This window comes from Nicotiana tabacum, chromosome 3 (genome assembly GCF_000715075.1).
Source record: "Nicotiana tabacum cultivar K326 chromosome 3, ASM71507v2, whole genome shotgun sequence".
NCBI classification, from domain to species: domain Eukaryota; kingdom Viridiplantae; phylum Streptophyta; class Magnoliopsida; order Solanales; family Solanaceae; genus Nicotiana; species Nicotiana tabacum.
Genome location: NC_134082.1, coordinates 102,373,568 through 102,397,363, shown reverse-complemented (window position 1 = coordinate 102,397,363; position 23,796 = coordinate 102,373,568). Strand labels below are relative to the sequence as shown.

The window sequence follows — 23,796 nt, the reverse complement described above, 5'->3', positions numbered from 1 at the left end:
AATATCTCTTGACTACATCAGAATTGATAGCCATGTCGACACATCTCCCCTCGACATCTGTCAAACAAAAAGCACCGTTGGACAACACTCTGGTCACAATATAAGGCCCTTGCCAATTTGGGGCGAACTTGCCTTTTGCCTCGACCTGATGTGGGAGGATCTTCTTTAATACTTGCTGCCCCACTTCAAACTTCCTGGGGCGTACCTTCTTATTATATGTTCTCGCCATTCTCTTCTGATACAGCTGACCATGACATACTGCTGCCAATCTTTTCTCGTCTATCAAGCTCAACTGTTCCAATCGAGCTTTGACCCATTCATCATCATCAATCTCGGCTTCAGCGACAATCCGGAGGGACAGGATTTCAACCTCCGCGGGTATTACGGCCTCAGTTCCGTACACCAACGAATAAGGAGTTGCACCTATGGAAGTCCGGACGGTAGTGCGATAACCCAACAAAGCAAAGGGTAGTCTCTCGTGCCATTGTCTGGACCCTTCTACCATCTTTCACAGTATCTTCTTGATGTTCTTATTGGCTGCTTCAACCGCTCCATTCTCCTTGGGACGGTATGGGGTGGAATTGCGGTGTGTAATCTTGAATTGTTGGCATACCTCTCTCATCAGGATATTGTTAAGATTCGCACCGTTATCCATGATGATCACTTTTGGGATCCCAAATCTGCAGATGATATGGGAGTGCACAAAATCCACCACTGCCTTTTTAGTTACCGACTTGAAGGTTTTAGCCTCAACCCATTTGGTAAAGTAGTCAATGGTTACTAGAATGAACCTATGACCGTTGGATGCTGCTGGCTCGATAGGTCCAATGACGTCCATGCCCCATGCCACAAACGGCCAGGGTGCTGACATCGTATGTAACTCTGTTGGTAGAGAATGAATCAGATCTCCATGTATCTGACACTGATGGCATTTCCTCACGAAAGTGATACAGTCATGTTCCATGGTGAGCCAATAATACCCTGCCCGAAGGATCTTCCTTGCCAATACATATCCACTCATATGTGACCTGCAAACTCCAGCATGTACCTCTGCCATAACCGTCATGGCTTGACCAGCATCTATACATCTCAACAATCCCAAATCCGGGGTTCTTTTGTATAGCACTCCTGCGCTGAGGAAAAAACCATTTGACAAACGCCGAAGGGCTCTTTTTTGGTCTCCAGTGGCCTGTTCCGGATATATCCCCATTCTGAGGTATTCTTTGATATCATAAAACCAGGGCTCGCCATCTCCTTCCTCTTCTACGGCGTTGCAATAAGCGTGCTGATCACGGACCTGGATGTGCAGAGGATCAACATACATTTTGTCAGGGTGGTGCAACATTGATGCTAAGGTGGCCAATGCATCCGCAACCTCGTTATGAACTCTCGAGATATGTTTGAACTTTACTGATCGAAATCGTTTGCTCAGGTCGTGCAAGCATTGTCGATATGGTATGAGTTTTAGATCCCGTATTTCCCATTCACCCTGAATCTGATGTACCAAGAGGTCCGAGTCTCCCAAGACCAAGACGTCTTGGACATCCATGTCTGCGGCCAATCGCAGACCTAAAATGCAAGCTTCATACTCGGCCATATTGTTGGTGCAATAGAAGCGTAGTTGAGCCGTAACAGGGCTATGGCGTCCTATTTCAGAAATGAGTACTGCTCCTATTCCAACCCCTTTTGCGTTTGCAGCTCCATCGAAGAAAAGCTTCCAACCTGGTTCCTCGGGTAACTCCAGCTCATTTCTATGCATTACCTCTTCGTCGGGAAAATACGTTCTTAAAGGCTCGTATTTTTCATCAACTGGATTCTCTGCCAAATGGTCGGCCAGCGCCTGGGCTTTCATGGCTGTCCTCGTCACATAGACGATATCGAACTCTGTGAGCAGAATTTGCCATTTTGCCAACCTCCCTGTGGGCATAGGTTTCTGACAGATATACTTCAATGGGTCCAAATGGGATATGAGATAAGTAGTATACGAGGACAGGTAGTGTTTCAACTTCTGAGCTACCCAAGTTAGGGCGCAACATGTTTTCTCGAGTTGAGTGTACTTGACTTCATATACTGTGAATTTCTTGCTAAGATAGTAGATGGCCTGCTCCTTCCTTCCTGTGTCATCATGTTGCCCCAGTACACAACCAAATGAATTTTCCAGGACCGTCAGATAAAGAATTAAGGGCTTTCCTGGCTTAGGCGGAACCAATACGGGTGGATTAGACAGATACCCTTTGATTTGGTCGAAAGCCTCTTGACACTCTGCCGTCCAACTTACCGCAGCATCCTTTCTCAGCAGCCGAAATATGGGCTCACAAGTTGCTGTGAGTTGAGCGATGAACCTGCTGATGTAATTGAGTCTACCCAGCAAACTCATTACCTCTGTTTTGTTCTTTGGCGGTGGCAAATCTCGGATGGATTCAATTTTGGATGGGTCTAACTCAATCCCCCGTCGACTGACGATGAATCCTAGCAGCTTTCCTGATGGAACCCCGAATGCGCATTTGGCCAGGTTAAGCTTGATATCGTACCTTCAGAGTCTTTGGAAGAATCTCCTTAGGTCTGCTACATGGTTTTCCTGACGCCAAGACTTTATGATCACATCATCTACGTACACCTCAATTTCTTTGTGTATCATGTCGTGAAACACAGCAGTCATTGCTCGCATGTACGTTGCCCCGGCATTCTTTAGTCCGAACGGCATTACCCGATAGCAGTAAGTTCCCCATGGCATAATGAAAGCTGTCTTTTCCGCATCTTCCTCATCCATTAGGACCTGATGATATCCCGCATAGCAATCCACAAAGGATCTGATCTCGCGTCCAGCGCAATTATCGATCAGGATATGGATGTTGGGTAATGAAAAATTGTCTGGGACTTGCTTTGTTGAGATTGCGGTAGTCGACGCACACCCTGATTTTTCCATCCTTCTTTGGAACTGGTGCCACATTGGCTAACCACTCGGGATATCGAGTGACCCGAATGACCTTCGCCTGCAATTGTTTAATCACTTCTTCTTTGATCTTTACACTCATTTCTGTTTTAAATTTCCTTAGCTTTTGCTTGACCGGAGGGTATGCCGGGTCGGTGGGCAATTTGTGAACCACTAAATTGGTGCTTAATCCCGGAATATCATCATATGACCAAGCAAAAACATCTTTGAATTCCACGAGGGTTTTGATCAATTCTTCCCTGACATTCGGCTCAATATGGATGCTGATTTTGGTTTCTCGGACATTATCAGCGTCTCCTAGATTCACAGCCTCAGTGTCATTTAGGTTAGGTTTGGGTTTTTCTTCAAATTGGCACAGTTCTCGGTTTATCTCTTCGAAGGCTTTATCTTCGTCATATTCATATTCATCGTCACAAACGACCTCTTGCATCATTGAGTCGGATTCAGATTGATTTATTAGACTAGGTCGAAGATCCACTGTGCATGCCATGTCATTAGAACCAGTAAAAAGAGAATTGTTCAGAAAGAAAAAGAACAAAACAAAATTAAAATGGGACAAAAGAAGAGAACTTTATTAAATTTGCGGGATAAAAGGGTTCACACTTTTACAAAACAAAAGTAAAATTTGGATTACACCCTGGAATAATCCGAACAAAACAAAACAAACAAAACATAAATCAAAGCCTACTACCAAGACTCCCCTCGGACAGGAAGAGGAGTAACCGTCCAATTGTTGGTTTTGGCCTCAGGCCCCACAAACTGTATCTCTGCTCTGCTGGAACCTTCTCCAGCTTCTACCATACTGACATCAGCGAATAGCCTCTCGAAACTCTGATTCAGGTCCCCATCCATACCAATCAATGGTCCTAGGATCTTCGGGACTGGCGACCCCTTGGCACTGGCTCTGACAAAGGACCTTGAGAGACGTGGCACCGGTTTGGGCAGAAACCAGACCCTCTTCTTCATTTTTCGCGCTTGCTTCCTATCTGCTGCGATCGGTTTGAACCCCAATCCGAAAGTTTCCAGATTTTTAGGCAGGGTGACAGGTTGGACAATCCCCTGAAGTTCGACTCCCAGGCCCTTTCCCGGTACAAATCCATTACCCAGCATTTCCGAGACCATCATGACTGTTGCGGCAGCTACCCTAGGGTGCGGGATGATTTCTCCTTCAGAAATTTTGTTTGCCGACACTGTATCGAAAATCTGGTAGACCCAAGGACCTTTGTCATCATCGGTCTCTATGAAAGGTACAATGGTGCCGCCCATGGTGCACGCCGTGTCCTCGCCGTGTAGCACGACCTCTTGTCTTTCCCACTCGAACTTCACCATCTGATGTAGGGTGGAGGGCACTGCTTTGGCTGCATGAATCCATGGTCGTCCTAATAGAAGGTTATAAGATACTGTGGCATCTAACACCTGGAACTCCATGGTGAACAGGACTAGACCGATGGTCAATTCAAGTACAACATCCCCTACAGTGGCTGTTCCATTTCCGTCAAATCCTCGGACACAGATGCTATTCTTGTGGATTCTTCCGTGGTCGATCTTTAACTGGTCCAGAGTGGATAATGGGCAGATATTGGCACTTGAACCATTATCCATCAATACCCGAGTAACTACCGAGTTTTCATATTTGACAGTTAGGTAGAGAGCTTTATTATGCTCTGTACCTTCCATCGGCAGGTCATCATCTGAGAATGTTACCCTGTTCACCTCGAAAATCTTGTTGGCAATGGTTTCCAAGTGGTTTACAGAAATCTCGTTGGGCACATGAGCTTCGTTCAATATCTTCATCACGGCCCGGCGATGCTCCTCAGAATGGATCAGTAATGACAGCAGCGAGATCTGGGCCGGTATTTTCCTCAGCTGTTCGACCACAGCGTAGTCCTGCACTTTCATCTTTCTCAGGAACTCCTCAGCCTCTTCTTCGGACACAGGTTTCTTGGTTGCAGCCGGGTTGGTTCTTCTTAGCTCCACCGGAGCAAAATACCGACCTGATCGAGTCAGCCCTTGCGCTTCATAACTAACTTCCTCCACATGTTTTCCTTTGTACATCACCACTGCCTTCTCGTATTTCCAAGGCACGGCCTTGCTATCAATCATCGCCAGCTAGACTACAGGCTTTATAGTGACCAGTTCCATGTACACCCCTTTCAACACAACTGCAGGCGTGGGTGGGGTCCCTGATATTACCAACTTATTTGGCTCGAGTTTGCTTGTTATGGCGGACGGGCTCTTTCCCAATATCACTATTGGCTTGACGCCTTCTTTATGCGACTGTACCCCGGTTCCTCCACTGGTCGATCCTTCTTTCGGAGCGGCCTGGATCATCATAACTGTCTGTGAAGGTTTTCTCAACTCTCCTCCTTCATACACCAACTCAATCATGTGAGCCTCGTGATGCGCTGGCAGCGGGTTCTGGTTGGTGTTAGGAGCCTCCGGTGTCTGGACCTCGATCTTATTGGTGTTAATAAGATCCTGTATGGCATGCCTCAATTTCCAACACTTTTTGGTATCATGCCCCAGCATCCCTGAGCAGTATTCACAACTTATTGATCGATCCAAATTCTGGGATGGGGGATTTGGTTCTCGAGTCTGGACAGGACTAACCAAACCCAACTGCCTCAATTTGTGGAACAAAGCGGTGTAGGTTTCTCCCAACTCCGTGAAAGTTCTGTGTTTCCGCAGCCTGTCATTCCTAGCATCTGGATTTCCCCGAAAGCCTGCCCCTGGCGGGTTTCTATACGCCCTCGGTGGAGGATAGGTGTTTGGTGGTGGTGCATATATGTTCTGGGGAGCCGGCGCGCGCCATTGCGGGCGAACCGGAGGCTGAGTGTATGCCTGGGCCTGGTGTACGGAGCAATGTGGTTCTCGAGGCGGATAGAAATGTTGTGGTGGGTTGTACGAGTAGTTTGGCCTGTGAGGTCTGGGTTGGTTGTAGTGTGGCTTGCCAGCCCTGGACCAACTGCCTGCCTCGATCGTGGTAATTTCTTCTTTCTTTCTTCTTCCCAACGCACCTCCGGTGCCGCTCTGAATAGCTTGGGTCGTGGCCTTGAGTTCCGAATAATTCAAGATTTTGTCAGACCTCAGACCTTCTTCTATCATGACCCCTATCTTGACCACCTCGTTGAAGGATTTTCCAACCGTTGTCACCAAGTGACCAAAGTAGGTTGGATGCAATGTTTGTAAGAAATAGTCCACCATCTCTCCCTCTCTCATGGGAGGATCGACTCTGGCCGCTTGCTCTCTCCAGCGGAAGTCGAATTCGCGAAAACTTTCCCCGGGTTTCTTCCCAGTTCTCAATAATGTGAGACGATCAGGGACTATCTCGAGATTGTACTGGAAATGACCTGTGAAAGCCTGCGCCAGATCATCCCAAGTGTACCACCTACTGGAATCCTGCCTGGTATACCATTCCAGTGCCGATCCGCTCAGACTTTGGCCGAAATAAGCTATCAGCAGCTCATCTTTGCCGCCTGCCCCTCTCATTTTGCTACAGAATCCCCGCAAATGTGCCATGGGATCGCCGTGCCCTTCATATAAATCAAACTTAGGCATCTTAAACCCAGCCGGGAGTTGGACGTCCGGGAAAGGGCATAGATCTTTGTAAGCTACGCTAACTTGGTTGCCCAAACCGTGCAGGTTCCTGAAGGACTGCTCCAGGCTTTTGAACTTTCTCAATACCTCATCCTGTTCAGGGGCTTTAACCGGCTTTTCAATCTCTGTCGGTACCTCCAAGTGCGGATTGTAGGCCTGTGGTTCGGGGGCATGGAATGTAGGCTCAGGGGGATAGTATTGCGTATCCTGAGCCTGAAACAATGTCTCACTAGTCGTTCTTTGCAGGGTGGCTGATGTGGGTCCCACAAAAGTGGGAATATTTGGTGTTGGGAGAGGTTGGTGTGGTGGTGGAGCTTGGGAATCATGTGGGCTTCTTTCCTGATGATAACGGGGATTCGGAAGGCTTGTTGAAGGGCCGGAATGAGGGTATTCCGGCATGTGCCCCAGTGGCTCAGGGCTCTTTTGTGCTTTGGCTAGAGCTAGCTGCATTGCATTCATCTCTAGTCCCATCCTTTCAATCTTTTCCATCGCTTCTTTTAACAACTGGCTCATCGGCCTTTCTTCCTCATTACTATTCTCTGAAGTAGTCATGCTTGTTGCTACCGGTCCTTTGGATCTGGTTTGGTAAGAATGTGTTGCTAGAATTCTTTAACAACTAACTGTCTGGATTCATACAACAACAAACTTTGTTACCGTTAGAGCTTAACAGATTTGATCATAACACATAGAGGATGCAGTGCTCCTAGGCAGTTAACCGTTTCTACATGCTTTGCTTCAAACAACATGCGTCATCTCGGCTTGCTCATTTGTCCTTTTTTAAAGTACTTTGGGAAACCCTGTGTTTTATTTTATTGTATTTTATTTTCTTTCTTTATTAAAAGCGGTCGAATCTTATGGGGATTGCCTACGTATCACGTCCCCGCGCGAATCAGACCAGGCGTAGTTCTGCCTTAAAGTAAAAACACATAAAAATTCTTCTGGAGTCACTTAATTTCATTATCAAAATTTTGCTATTACACAGTACTTCAAACAAGGAACAGTAATAGTACAGACTCCACAGGTCTTAACCTATTTTGACTAAAAGAAAAGAAAACAACATATGGGAAAGCAACAAAGCCACATAAACAGGACTCGACCAAAGATTAATTCTCCAACTTAGGGGCCCGCGAAGCATCATTCGGCCTTTCCGCGGCCCTTGGCGTGAGGTCCCTCTGCAAGCTCTTCAGCTCATTCATAATCTTGTGGACGCAGCCCATGATAGAAACAAGGAGGGTCTTTCAAGGTATTCGCTCACATGCTAGGCATTTCATGTAGATGTAATGCCCAATCTCGTCAATCCTTCCTCGAACGTTGTCCCTTTCAATGAACAATTGCCTGATTTGTCGGTTCTTCAATCCCAATGCCTGAGCATTGTCGGCAAGTTGATCCTGGAACAACTCCATTTGTCTTTCCATGCAGGCCATCGCGTCGTAGCAATGTCTTCTGTCGGCCTGGGCGTCTCGTGCTTGTTTGATGATCCGATCATGTAAAGTGGAGTTCGTTTCCCTTAATATCCCGATGCTCATTTCACAATCTCTCATGACTTGTTGCAGATGCTGCCTATTGTGAATCTTGCCCATCTGACCTTCATCCTTGCTACGCGAGCTTCTGATTGTTCTAATTCTTCTTGCCTTTGGACGACCTGATTTTTCAAACTTGCAATCAACCTTTCATCGGAGCGATGTTTCTATCGGTCAATGTTGCTTTTGCTGGCTTGGCGTAAGCGGGCCTTTAGTGTCTGGTTCTCTTGGGCTAGCTTGTTCTTTTCGCCCTGCTCCGAGGCGACTTGCACGTTGTTCTCAAATATAAGCCTCTCGACTTGTTGCTTTAACTTTCCGATTTCAGCTCGGTAGCCTTCTTCTCTTTTTAACCAGCCCCACTCTGCCTGTGAGGATTCGTCAAAGCCTTGGATGTAAGCTCTATTAGTTGGTCTCTGATGTTCAAGCTCTCTTCTGTACCACGGGAGGTATTTCGGAGACACTTCGCCCTTAGCCCGATCTCGTACACATGTATTTACCTTCAAAGTTTGGCATTCATTCCAGATCCTCCGAACGAATGCTTCAGGGAACTGCCCACCAGGTCCGATTTCAATCACCTGGCTACTGAGATCTTCTTCCTTCGGGATTATTTGGTATCGTCCCAACTGCCTCAACACCCTACATGGTGCGTAGGGCTGGATACTTTGGAGACCCATCAACAACAAATAAGATTCGGTGGCTGACATGTGTATAACCTCATCTAGGGGTAGCCACTCGAATGCCCACTCTATCTGGTTTGCTGAAACAGAGCGCAATAGTATGACCCATTCGGCGACCCCTTCCGGCAATCTGAACCCGCTGATCCTGGCGGGGAACTCTTCTATACAAGTTTTTTGCGATGACCCATATTTCAGAATTTGAGGGCAACGGCATAGATGATCTATCACCCACATTTGCAGTAGTACATTGCATCCCTCAAAGAAACTTCCTCCGGCCTTGCAGATGGTGAGTGCGCGGAAAATTTCTGCATTTATCATTGGTGCCAGAGTGCTTTTTTCTTGTCTGATCAGCGTATTGACTACCCCAGCGATTTGTATGTTAATTTTTCCATCTTTTCTAGGGAACACCAAAAAACCCAGGAAAGCTATCATAAAAGCAATACATCTATGTTTTTCCCATTCTAACCGGCTCTCCCCACTGCAGATCTTACTCTCGGGATTGTTGAACCCTCCCAGGTGACCGTATCTGTCGTACAGAAATGCCAAACTACAAAACCCTTTTGATAACTCCGGATTATGTACCGTTCTGCGGATCTTTACGATATCCAGGAACCTGTGTATAGTTACGGTCCTTGGTGCAATGAGGTACTGTTCTTTCATAGGGACATTAGGTCGTCCAATATACCCTGCCAATTCCTCCAGTGTTGGGGTGAGCTCGAAGTCTGAGAGGTGAAACACATTGTGTGCCGGGTCCCAGAACGAAATTAGAGCCCTGATAACGTCTCATCGTGGCTCGATGTCCAGTAATCCAACCAAGTTTCCCAAGTATACTTTGACCGTATCTTGCCGTGATCCTCCCAAGTTGTTCCACCATGTGCGCAAGCCCAGAGGAACTTTGTTTATAATGGCCTCAGACGAACTCCTACTTGTGCTCATTCTGCACATTTATTAAGGTGATTTATTAAGGTGAAAGAAATAACATATGTATATACATACATGGGCGTATATATATAATATTTTGGTAAAACAAAATCGGGGAGTTGGACCCGATAAGGGTTGCCTATGTATCCCACATCCGGTGGGAATCAAACCGACGTAGTTCGGGTAATTTAAATGAACAAGCATCTCTTTTTTCATTTTTTATTGCAAGAGGAACCATTTTTGGAAACAAGGTAAAATAACTCTTTATTTTTCAAAAAGATAAAATAACCTATTTTTAAAAAGACTCATTTTTTCATTTTCTTTTCCACAAACGATTTTCCAAAATAAATATAAAATAACCTATTTTTCAAACTAAAATAAAATAACTCATTTTTTCCTTTTTTTCTATTTTTCCTTTTCTAAAAATAATCAATTAGCACCTTAACTGTTATGTCTCTTTTTGTTTCCTTTTTCCCTCTTTTTCTCAACATTCCCAAGGTTCAGAAACTAGTCAACATGCAGGTTTGAAACAAATATGTGTACGCAGCAAGTAAGATGCATCAGGATGGTCTTTTCTGTTTCAGGTTACTATTCCTAGACGGACCCAACCCTTGTGTTGAGTCCCCTAAGTTAAAATGCACATGATGCAGACAAGCGTTCCTACTAGGGATCCGGCATGAAGTCTCGTTATTCTATGTTCAAAACCTGGGTCAGTGTTCTAGACAGTGTACCCGAGCAGACAACTCGAGTCAAGGAGGGGGCTACGTACCGGGGACCCGCGGGGTCGTCCGACTTTGTAACTTGTCCGGCCTCTTTCTTATTTCAAGGTATGACACTAACAGAATAGGGAGTCTCGGCCAGCGAGCTTCTCCCCGGAGGTAAGAAGAGAAGGGTTTTGGCACAGTTTATATACAGTTCAAATAATATCAAAGCGGTAAAAGCATCATTTAGCACATTGAGTTAAAACATGTAATAAAATCAGATAATAAATAAAGCCAAACAATAACAATTATTCTGAGCTCGAATTCTTAACCCTGAACCAGTGGTTCTGGGTAAGTAAATAGTCCCCAGCGGAGTTGCCAGAGCTGTCACACCTCCTTTTTCCGTACCCCACGAGAGGACAAGGGAGTTTTTTCCAATTAAAGGACAATCGAAGCGGGATTTATTTATTTATTTCAGAGTCGCCACTTGGGAGATTTAGGGTGTCCCAAGTCACCAATTTTAATCCCAAATCGAGGAAAAGAATGACTCTATATTATAGTCTGCGTACCAGAAATCCGGATAAGGAATTCTGTTAACCCGGGAGAAGGTGTTAGGCATTCCCGAGTTCCGTGGTTCTAGCATGGTCGCTCAACTATCATATTTGGCTTATTTATCTGATTTTGTACAAATGTGAACTTATGTGCAAATTTTATCTTTTAACCGCTTTCATAATTATTATTATTAAGAATGTGAACATCGCTTAAAAACATGTCTTTGGACTGCGTCACATGAAATGCACCCACAATCCGAAACATATTTTATTCGACGTTTTGGGATTTTGGATTTGGGTCGCATGATATGCACACCTGAGTTTAAGAAGATAGATTATTAAAGGCGCGCCTAAAACAACTAGCGTCTTGTTATTTTGGGGAAGGCCGTAAAATTCGCTAAACGGCACGTCCCGAATTCTAAATATTTTAATATATATATACATTTAGAGGGCCCCACAGCTTTGTACATTTTTGTTTGTCGAGGCTCGTCTCATTCTTATTTTTAAAAGGAATTTGCAACGTCATGGACACGCATCTCGAACCACGTCACAATCAATGTACCCGTGATTAGAAATACATTTCGACTCCGTTGAGATTTGGATTTGGGTCACATAAATGTGCACCCGTGTTTAAGAAGGTAAGATTATTAAATACGCGTTTAAAGAGACTATCGCGTTATTATTCCGGGAGGGTCATGAGATTTGCTAAACGACCCGCCTTGGAAACTGAATGCTTCGATATATACATTCAACGAGGGCCCCGCAGCTTGTGCGTTTTTATCTGTCGAGGCTCATCCCGTCCTTATTTTAAAAGGATATCCTATAGCAACTACGTTTCTTGTCGTGTTTGTCTCTACTAATTGAAAACAGAGATAGTCCTAGTTAATTACATGCTTGCAGATTATTTATAGCAGGATTCAAAATGCTTTTACACGATCAAAATCACGGCCGCCTACACAGGCTGCATCCAGAATATTATGGGCCCAAACCCAGCCCACACAGTATCGGCTGGGCCTGGGCCACTGCCTTTCTGATGAAAGCCTGCCGAGTTCGTTCGATTCGGGCTCGACCCTCGTGAGGTCGAGAAGTGCAGGCTTGCACTGTTTGCTTTTAAAGCAATGGTTTGCCAATCATAAGGAGGCAATTTATCAAAAGGAGCTGAAATCAACTAACATAGATAGTTTGATGCAGTTAAGGATATGCTGAACATAATTAGATGAAGTCTAAGCTACAACCTACTGCATTGGGAATACTTTTATTTATCAGCCTACTTATACAAACTAACATTCAACTACTCTACATTGATATTTACTAGGCATGCAAGCTACTTCCAGTATCCAAACAGGGATGAAAACTATTAGACATTACATGATATCCAATATAACAGTCTATGTATATAAAAAAACATCTTCAGATCTTCTCTTTTGTATTCATGCTCAACTTTCAAATTACATTGACAGTGTATTAGTCGTGTACCTGGTATAGAAAAGCAAAAGAAGAAAGAGAGTGATCAGCTGAGTAGTATGCAACAAACAACAGCAACAACAGACAAACAGCAACAACATAGCACCAACACAGCAACAATGCAGTAATAGTCCACAGGCAAACAACAGCAGTTTCCACCATAAGGAAAAACCCAATAGTTGGTCGAGCAACAGTCAAACAATCCCAGAAAAACAGAATGGTGACCCCGCAGAAACACAGAGTATTTAATGTAACAACACCAGCAGTTCACCAATCACAAGCAGCTCAACAGATAACCAACAACAATTGGCAAAGACAGCTTGACCAGTTTAAATTCTTAGACAGTTTTCAGACAATAGTTGGTTCAATATCCTGAAATTTCTTCTGTTATTCTTCTTTTAGTTTTTTCTCACTCACAGAATCTCTCTGAAGACTAAAAAATGTCCAGCCCCTTTTTAAGTTCTAAAACAACTCTATTTATAAGCTGAATGCAAGACCCTAGGGGCTGCCTAAAACTTCACAGCCTCAGTGACTGCCCATCCCCTTCATTTCCCATGCCTAAACATCTTCTTGATGCAAGCCATTTTGTTCCCCACGCCTGGCTTATTCCTCTTGTTCAAGAGTCATGGGTTCATTTAAGTATTCATTTTAATTCCCATGCTCTTATGTCTTGTTCCCCATTGGCATTAATTTAATCCTAATTCAGTACCCTATTTGTTAGCTCACTTAAACTAAGCTTTTTTGTTATTTTCAAACCCCAGACTACCCCTGTTAATCCTTGGTTATTACTGTACTAACCCTCTGCAACAACGGGGCATTTTGAACTTCTGAAAGTTTAAAATCGAAGCTGCCCTAGACTGAATCTTTTAGTTGTTTTGTAATGCAGTTATAGGCTAAATTCAGGCAATGTCGAGCATCCAATTAACAATCAACAGGTTCGTAAACTTACGTGAAGTTGTATGAATTAGAAAATTTGAACATTCAGTCGTAGGAAACTAATCGACGACGTTTATCGAGTCGACTATACTAAATATAACAGGTAATAATCAGTCGTTCATATAAACAACACGTACAGGGTCCCGAATGGCTTTAGACAACTTTTGTTTAATTACTGGGAACCTATATGAATTAACTATTTGACGACTAATCTAATTGACGAGCATGTATATCACCAGATGTATTCACATATACAGAAGAACAAACGACCAAATAAAAGGTCTTTGACAGAGATGGAAGAAATTAGAATGAAAATCCCAGAAATACCAAATAATCACAACAGAACATGCTAACAAACTCAATCAGTATTCAAATAAAACGGAAAGGAAAAAAAAGAAAACTTACTGAAAATGTTCAAACAAAGCCGACCCAAGTCCGACTTAGCTTTGACCATTTGAGGTCGAACAAACTTTAATCGGGGTATTCTCAAACGAGAACACCTCGATTAAGGTCTATTAGACCTCAAACCCCTATTAAGACTGGCCGGATTCCCCAGGTTCCGGTGTTCTAAGGTTTGGATTCTCAGATTTGAGATTCTAGGAGTTATGGGTAGATTCGGACCAAACCAAGCTTGGTCTGGTCACGAGGGAGGTCAGGGGAGTGTCTGGTACGAATATGGTGTGGTTTGGTGTAGATCGAGTTTTGTCTCGAATCTTCAAATCAAGATTCGAGATGATGGAAGGTGATTCGAGGCTAGGGGGTAACAGATTTGGGTTTGGGGTGGTGAGGTGCATCAGGGGTGTTAAGGGGGTGGTCACCGGCGTCCTTGCCGCCGGGTTCTGGTGAAAGGGAAGCCATGGCGGCTGCTAGGGTTTCGGGGGTTTGGGATCCCTTCCGAGAGAGACGAAGGAATGGGGGTGGGTGTTTGGATAGGGGGCGGGGTAAAAGGGTTAGGTTTATATATGCCTTGGAGGTTTAGATCCTGGCCGTTGGATCAAATGAGATCTATGGCCAGGATCTATTCACTTAGGAAAGACGGTGTCGTTTGAGCGTGATGGTGGGTGAGACCGGGTAAGGATGGATCGGGTCAAAATTTGACGGGTTTAGGGGAAGGCCTGGGTCCGTTGGATCAAAGGGGTTGGACGGCTCAGATCATCTTGCTTGAAACGGCGTCGTTGAGATGAAATGAGCAACCTGATCAGGACTGTTCGTTTGAGTCAGATCAACGGCTCCAATAGGGACGCTGATACGGCGTCGTTTGAGTCCGTGCTTGGGCAGGCCCAACTTGGACTGGATCTATGCTTTGGTCATGGGCCTCGTTTCGGGGCCCAATCAGATATTCCCCACTTTTTTCTTTTTGATTAACAAAATTTTAAAATAAAATTCCTAAATAAATTGTAAAAAATTAAAATTAAATTAAAAACAAAATTACACACATATTGGTTAACACTTATAACAACTAACACACATTTTAACATTAAATACAAATCACTTAATGACAAGACATATATTTTTTGTTGATTTTCTTTTCTTTTTGGAGTAACTTTCGTGAAGCAAAAATCACGTGCTTACAACTATCAGTGATCGAGACCCCCGTTTTACAGGAAACTTTTGGAGAGAGTTATTCGACCTACTTGGCAAGAACTGCATTTTTTCACTAGTTTTCACCCACAGACAGATGGACAAATGGAACGGGTCAATGCCTTACTAGAATGCTACTTGAGGCATTATGTAAGCGCGCATCAGAAAGATTGGGCAAAGCTCCTAGACATCGCCCAATTCTCTTATAACTTGCAGCGGAGTGAGTCTACGGGGCGGACACCATTTGAGCTAGCCACAGGCCAACAACCACAAACTCCACATTCATTACCAGCCGAATTCGAGGGAAAGAGTTTGGGGGCTTATCATATGGCCAAAGGATGGGAGGAGCAGCTTGACACTACTAAGTCCTACTTGGATAAGGCAGCTAAGAAGATTGTTAGTTTGTATGAGTCCACCAAATATTAGAGTACCTGGTCCTCTATGAGGTTGTACTTAGAATGCTAATAAAACAGTAAGTAAATAAGACACAGGATTTTTACGTGAAAAAATCCCAACTCAAGGGGACAAAAACCACGACCTACACCTGTAGACTTTCAACTTCACTAACTTGTAAACACCTATCACAAGCCACTTTGTAATGACTCCATTACAAAGAATTCAACTCAACTAACTTGTGATATTCTTACCACAAGCCACTTTGTCACTCTCTAGTTATAAAGACTTTAACTTATGACTAAACTTAGTCACAACATAAACTCAGAGAGTTTATGGATTTTACAAGAGGGTTCCTAATCAATGCTTCTTGCTAAGCAACTTAGGAGATACAATAAGAACAATCACAAAGCTACAACACAACTAAGGACAACAAAATACTAACTTTAGGAACTGGTCCGTAGTAGCGTTTAACTTTGTTCTTCAAGCTCGTGAGAATTAATTTCTCTGTTTTGCAAAAGGCTTGAATGAGAAACTGAAGTGTTCAAGTGATGTTTTAATATAATTCATTGTTGATACACCTTGATGACATCACTTAAAATGATGTAAGCACTTTAGTGGGTCAAGGAATAAGTGGCCACTAGAAATAGTGTAGTGCAGGCAAAAATAGTGCAGGCGGTCACGTCGCTTCCAGCTGTGTCCAATTGACTTTGTACTGCTATAAGGGAACCACAAGGGTATCGGGTCCTTGTTTTGTTCTCTATCCCCTGAAGCTATAGCAGTTCACATTTAGTTGGAATCCATTGACTTGCAGTGTAGCCCAAGTGTGTCAGGTTCCTTATCTGGTTCTTGATAATTTGTTAGCTCATCAAAACATAAGTTCAAAGACATTGAAAACCTATCAATTTCCCCCTTTTTGATGATGACAAACTTAAACATTCCTACTTGGATAGGGCAGCTAAGAAGATGAAGAAGTTTATGGGCCGTAAGCAGCGTCCCACGGACTATAGAGTTGGGGACATGGTCATGGTGAAGTTTAACCCAAGACAGTTCAAGGCACTACGGGGCATGCATCAGAATCTGATTCGCAAGTATGAGGGGCCATTTAAGATCGTCGCCAAGGTAGGCAAGATCTCATACAAGCTTGACATGCCATCGTATCTTAAGATCTACCATGTCTTCCATGCCAGCATGCTTAAGCCATATCATGAAGATAAGGATGATCCGAGTAGGGGCCAATCAAGTCGAGCAACTATGACTATCACCGCCTCGCACGATCGGGAGATTGAGGCTATTGTGAATTACCAGGCTAGGCGAAAACAAAGGCAATAAGCCACCGCTATGTTCCTCATCCATTGGAAGGGGCAATCACATGAAGAGGCCACATGGGAACGATATGAAGACTTATGGCAATTCAAAGGTAAGATCCGAGAGTTTATGCAGCAGCATTGCGCCGCGGTCGTCGCAATATTAGATGGGGGAGGGTGTGATGACCCGCCTCATCATCATGCCACATAGGCGCTATTTGGCATATATTAATGCCATGTGAAAGCTTACATAAGAATAAGGCTAGCATTTGTGAGAAGATTCTAGAAAAGTATGGACATTTGCTTAGGAAGAACCTAGATCCTTATGGATTTGCTAGGAAAGTTCTTGAAATCTTCTAGGCTTGTAAAGAATTCTAGAGAAAACCCTTATCTTGTAAATATCAAGGACTTGTGTAATAATTAATATTTATACACTAGCCCCTAGGAGACTAGTATATAAAGGGGGCCATTCATTTGTAATTTACCAAGCAAACAATTTAAGTTCTCTCTAATACAAAGCTTCCTTTAGCAATTCTCTTTTATTCTTTCTAGCAATCCCTTAGCGATCTTGAGTGTAGTAAGGTTGACTTGGCATAGCAAGAACTTGAGCAAGTTGTGCAAGATCGTGAGCGAGCTGTCAAGTGCCACACGTGTACTTAATTAATTACTAAGGACGTGACATTACGCCTCACTAAAAAACGCATCTCAAACGCCCCAAGCGTATGCGCCGAATTGTTGGGCGTACGCCTCTTGAGACTCACCCCGCACCATCACCTCAGGACATTTTTGGTATGCCTCGCCCCGAAAAAACCTTTTAAAACACTATTCGCACCTTATTACCACCAAGTGACGAAGATTTTAAAAAAAGAACTCCTTCTATTAAGCTATTATGATTGTATAAGTTAATAAAGAGTTCAGATAATTAAGTAATTTAACCTTCACATAGTCAGACATAAGTTCATCATATAATATAATGTCATTAGTCACTGAAGATTTTCGGAAAAGAAATGCAATTTATTAGGAATCTCATCTTTTTTTCCAAAGAAAGAAACTGGGAAACAAACATCAACCAAATATGAACGCTTTCAATAGGACCGACCAGTGTCATATATGCCTTTACCTCAAAACGTGGGTCACGCCAAAATGCACCATATCCATTTGGTGGATAATTCTGTTGCATAAAACCATAAAGCATAGTGCCATCACAAAATTGACCAACAAAAAAAGAAAATTAAATAACTAAAAAAGAAAAAGCAAAGAAAATGACAAAAATAAGGACAAAGGTGGATAAATACAAGGAACATCTAATCAGTTGCTGTCGCAACTTGCAAAAGACGCAGTCGTTTTTAACGTCCAGCTTATTAAAACGATGCCGTTTATATCTTCTCTTCCCAACTTATCGTCTCTTCCTTCTTCCTCAATCCATTTCAACTGTTGCAGAGAGAGAAAGATAAGAAAGAGACTTTTAATAAAAAAATAAAGATATTTTCATTACCTTGCCGACCATACATAAAAATATCTACTCCAATAAGTTCATGACCGGAAAAAGGTCAAAAGTACGAAAAAGCCACCGCCTTTCTCCTCGATTTTCTCTTTTTCTTCACAGACAGCTTCTTATCTGAGGGTAAAAGCGACTTACCACTTCGATCACCAGCTCCGGTAACTTGTGCCACTGGGATGTAAATCGGAGCTTCGGTTTTCTTTAAGAGTGCAGCTGAATCTGAGTTAACAAACGAAATGGATCGAGGTCTGATTCCGGGTCCGGGTATGGATATGCCGATCATGCACGACAGTGACCGGTACGATCTTGTTAAAGATATCGGGTCGGGTAATTTTGGGGTTGCGAGGTTGATGAGAGATAAGCAGACTAAAGAGTTAGTTGCTGTCAAGTATATCGAAAGAGGCGATAAGGTTAGTTTCCTATGCAAATTTGGATTCATGGAATTAGTAACTCTGCTTGTGTTTATCTGCTTTAAATTTGGGTTATTTCTTTCTTCGCTACCATTGCCTGAATAATCAGCTGAATGCCAGTTTTTCTGGTTCGTTTATACCCACTGATTTCGGCTTAATCTATAAGAGTTTTTTTTTCAAATATATTATTCTGCTAAGGTACTCTGCACCTACTTATACTCTTAGATCTGCCTTTGTTAAATTGCGAGTGTTAAATGAGGTCATTTTCATTGGTGTGAGTTCCGTGAACTACTTTTTTAGCAGATTTATTTATCGCAGGATAATTGTGATAAGTTCTTTGAATTCTTTAACAGGTTAAATGCAATAATATTATTTATTACTTTTTTGGGAAACTTTCAAAATGGTTATCTGAAAGGGGCTGATTTTGCTTCAACTTTGTTTTCTGGTTGGTTGAGTAACATGCACCACTTGGTAATTTTTATACTAGGTACTAATCAATTTTGCTGCTCAAACTGGCTGGGAAGGGTTCTGTTTTGAGTAATCTTCTGGCTGGTTTGTCAAGAAAAGTGAACATGGACTTAACTTGATCCAAGAAGCTAGCTTGAGAGGTCAAAATAAAGATACTACAACTCGTACCCTCAAACAAAAATGGGACTTTATAACACATTTTCACGTTTAGGACTAGATATTTGCAGTGCAGATAATGTAAAATGTCAGTCCAACATTGAATAATCCAGCATCATGGATGAATCTGGCTCTAGTACCCTGATAAAAATATGGACTTTACTCAACCTCAAAAAGTTAGTTCAAGAGTCGGATAGAACAAAACCATATAAAGAGACTACAACCCTTACCCTCAATGGTTTGAGCATATTTAGACAATAAGTGGGTATGAAACCCTCATACTCATTTCTGTGACCATATCAGACGTTCCCATTTATATTAAAATTAGGAACAGAGAGTATTTTCTTTTTAGCAGGCTGAGCAACGGAGAGTATTAGAGTAAAATAAGTTATTCAGTGGATTTTTAGTTGCAAAATGCATTAACTGTATTCCTGGCTATGGGTTTCCAGGCTGTATGCAAGCATGTGTATATTTAGGTATTACTAGTTCATCTTTTTAAGCACTTGCTGCAGACTTTATCATGTGCTTTACAGCTATGTTGTGCAGTAAGTTATTTGTGCTTTAACATGTTATTCTTTTCTTGACCTGCAGTTTGCTAATAATATGTGTTTCAGTAGATCTAAAAGATCTATCTGATATTTCTGATCATAAGCTGTGCTCTTTATCCAAAATAATACTACTATAATAACCATAATAAAATAAATAAATAAAATCATAAGCTGTGGTCAATCTTGATGAAGCTTTGTATTGGATTGTACTCCAATGCCTAATGTGACCTAGTCTAAGCTCTAGCGCTTGTAATTATAAACCTTTTAACTGAGCCACCCTAGTCCCTCTCTTCCACACATTAGATGAAAGGACCAATTCAATATTATGATGAAAAGTTTGTAGTGTGAATTATATCGGCTGCATATGACACTGCTCATTTCTTCTCCCATCTTCTGGCCTTGCAGATAGATGAAAATGTTCAGCGGGAGATAATCAATCACAGGTCCCTGAGGCATCCTAACATAATTAGATTCAGAGAGGTTCGCCACTGACTGCCCCTTTAGATTCAAGATAGGATGTTATATATTTATGACTGGTCTGCTTAAAATTTTACTCTAGGTGATTTTGACACCAACTCATCTCGCTATTGTGATGGAATATGCATCGGGTGGGGAGCTTTTTGAGAGAATTTCTAATGCAGGGCGTTTCAATGAGGATGAGGTATTTAACCTGTTAGTTGTAGAACTCTTTGCTTATAGCAGTGCGAAATTTGTAGGGTTACATAATCTCTTCTTGCACAGGCTCGCTTCTTTTTCCAGCAGCTTATATCTGGCGTCAGCTACTGTCACTCCATGGTAATGACTTGCCCTGAATATTTACTCAATTTCTTTTAGTTTATTAAATATGGAGATCATATTGGAACTTTATTCAGCCTGGTTCTGTTGTATTTCTTATTGAAGCAAGTATGTCATCGTGACTTGAAGCTGGAAAATACATTGCTTGATGGAAGCCCTGCTCCTCGGCTAAAAATTTGTGATTTTGGGTATTCCAAGGTACTAGGGCTCCCCATCATTAGCCACTCACAGAGCTGTCTAGGTCTTCTTAATTTCATACAAGACACATATACAGCTTGTATGCATATGTGCTCCCTGATTTCTTAATCTTGAGTTGCACTTTTTGCAGTCTTCTCTGCTGCATTCACAACCAAAATCAACAGTGGGAACTCCTGCTTATATTGCTCCAGAAGTTTTGTTGAGGCAAGAATATGATGGCAAGGTAAATTGGTTTAATGTGCTATGTAATAGCAGCACTGATACTTTATGTAAAAAAGTAATAACAGCAAGTACCAATATTTTTTGTTTTCGAAGTTCCTTTTGTGATGCATATGAATGCTTCATGCACATCCGAAGTGAGCTTTTCTTTGGCCGACATTTACTTATTGTCATCTGGAATGTCCAGCTGAGCATCCTTCTTATCCCCACTCCCCATAAGAGGGGAAAGAGAGCAGATGGTGTTCTTGATGAGCAGAGGCATAAGTGGATTCATATATTACTTAACTTGCTTCCCCACCACCAAAAAAAAAAAGTAGATTATGAAAATTAGGGCATCTTAAAGGTGTCTAAGTGACCTTATAGAACTCCATATCTGGGAAACTGAAATATAAAGAAATGTGAAAATTATTGAAGGAGCATTTCTGGGCCATTTCGCTTGAGGCCATGATATGTTGGGTAAGCAATCTTGTATGGCCAGCTGTCTAGGTTCATATCCTTTTTGGGATTTTGACTTCTTTGTCTCCACACAATAGCTAGTCTAGTCCTGTTATTTCTAGTTATGTTGAATGCTTCAATAGTGAGGTGCTAACAACAACAACAACAACAACAAACCCAGTGTAATAGAAGCTTGGGAAATTTTGTTTAGAATGAAGTATCATTGGTATAGAAGCTTGCTGTTTCTAAACTTTAGTTTCTAAGGACTGGATTCTGTTAGTGCTGCCCATTGAACAACGTCTAATATTAAATTGTTAATATATTGTTAACCAACCTAGTCAAAATATAGCGTGAGAATTACACCTTGTGTGTGTTTATATAGTGAAAGGGATGCTAGGTTGTTGATGAAGGAGAAGTGGAAAGGAAGAATACTTTTATTATGCAGAAGTCAAAAAACAAAATTTTGTTTCTAGAATATACCCCAACTTTCTCTGTAACTTGCCAGTGTAGGTTTCTGGTGGGTTTTATATAGGAAAGTATATTTCTATTGCTGGATTTAGGGGGGTTACTTTGAGCAAGTTAGACCAGAAGTTGAGGTATATTTTAGTGACAAAATTTTGTTTTGTGACTATTGGACTGTAAAAGATTAGCTCGGTTAGCATCCATGAAATTTCACTCAACCTTGGCCTTGTAACATCTGTTGCAGTCTTTTCTCTTAAGAGGATGAATAGCGATTAGCTTCTCAGGTGTTCATTCTAACTATAGCTTCTCAATGTGTTGAGTACTTACTATGTATTCTATCATGATGGCTTACTTTTGTACTGTGTGATTTTGACATGAACTTCAATCAACAAGAGAATGTCACAGATGTTATTATTTCAGGTTGCAGATGTGTGGTCATGTGGGGTGACATTGTATGTAATGTTAGTGGGTGCTTACCCTTTTGAGGATCCTGATGAACCAAAAGATTTCCGGAAGACGATAAACGTACATCTTAATCATTATCATGACTTCATTCCAATTTCTTTTGGATTTCTTATTACAAAATGTTAACCCCTGGCTTTGCTGCACAGAGAATTCTGAGCGTGCAGTATTCTATTCCAGATAACATTCAGATATCTGAGGAATGTCGCCACTTAATCTCAAGGATCTTTGTTGGAGATCCGGCACAGGTTAGTGTGGTTTTAAAAGTAATCAGTATGCGAACGTGGGTAGATAGAGTTTTGGCATGTCCCTGTTGTGATTGCATTAGAACTTTGACTACAATCTGATCCAAGCTTGCCTATAGTAGTAATTGCTGACCACCATCCAACTACATTGTAGTTAGGCACCTCTTTGAAAATGTTGTCTAGCCCCATCTTGTACAGTCCTGATTGACTGGCATGAAGTTAAAAAATATAATTTGACTTATGTGTTGTACCTGTAATAGTAGGAAACAAATACATTACTTGTACATTCTCCAAATAAAAAGAACTACACTGCTTATAGGAATGTATAAACTGGGATGAAGAGAAAAATAACCAGAATTTTCTAATTTCTTTAAGGTGTGTCAAACATTTTGAGATATTGCCAAAAAGGGTGTCACTGAGTAGTCTTGAAGATAATACAGATTGTAGTTATCACTTATGCTTATGTCATCTTCCTTTGCACATGGCACAGAGGATCACAATGCCTGAAATAAAAAATCATGTATGGTTTCTGAAGAATCTTCCGGCAGATTTAATGGACGATAAGATGATAAGTGACCAGTTTGAAGAGCCTGATCAGCCAATGCAGAGCATAGATACGATCATGCAAATAATCTCAGAGGCAACAGTACCACCAGTTGGCTTGTATAACTTGGAAATGATGGATGATGACATGGATGACTTGGATTCAGATCCTGATCTTGATATTGATAGCAGCGGGGAGATCATATATGCAATGTGAGTGCACCTCATTGCCATGCTTGTGAAAGAAGTCGTACTGCAATCTTACAAGAACATTTCTGGACTTCTTGGTGTTCAAGGCATAGAGATTATTGAATACTCAGCAGCAAGAACATGGACTGACAATGCTTGTAATTAATCAAGTTCTTATCCTGGAAAGGGGCTTTTAGTGTACCCATGAATTATTTCTCCTATCACCATAGGAGGAATTGGCTGAAAAAGTAATGGAGTTTTCATACTTGAGTTCAAAATCTCTTCTCTTATAGTGTTATACCGTTAAGTTCGTTTGTAACTCTTGTACTTGCTTATTTGCTTTTGTGTCGAACCATGTGTCTTTGTGGTTTTTGTAAGTTGAGATGCTTATAGTCTTAGGGCTTGTGTATAACAATATTGTTAGCAAAGATTTTCCTTTATGTATAGTTTAACTAGCCCTTCTGGTTGATGTTAGATTTTCCATAATAGCAGAGTGCATTTTTCCTATTATGGTCAAGTGACATCCAGAGGCCTCTGACAATGTGGCAAGGTTGTACCATGAGG

At 42.0% G+C, this 23,796-nt stretch overlaps 1 protein-coding gene across 1 annotated transcript; it reads left to right on the top strand.

The window, feature by feature from the left end:
• The first annotated feature begins 17,931 nt into the window (after positions 1-17,931).
• On the top strand, positions 17,932-23,678 carry LOC107792070 (serine/threonine-protein kinase SRK2I-like). The gene is made up of 9 exons (XM_016614247.2): positions 17,932-18,512; positions 20,090-20,164; positions 20,244-20,345; positions 20,426-20,479; positions 20,585-20,677; positions 20,808-20,900; positions 22,214-22,318; positions 22,405-22,503; positions 22,991-23,678. The coding sequence occupies exons 1-9, from the start codon at positions 18,339-18,341 to the stop codon at positions 23,258-23,260; spliced, it is 1,065 nt and encodes a 354-aa protein (XP_016469733.1). The 5' UTR covers positions 17,932-18,338; the 3' UTR covers positions 23,261-23,678.
• Positions 23,679-23,796: the final 118 nt, after the last annotated feature.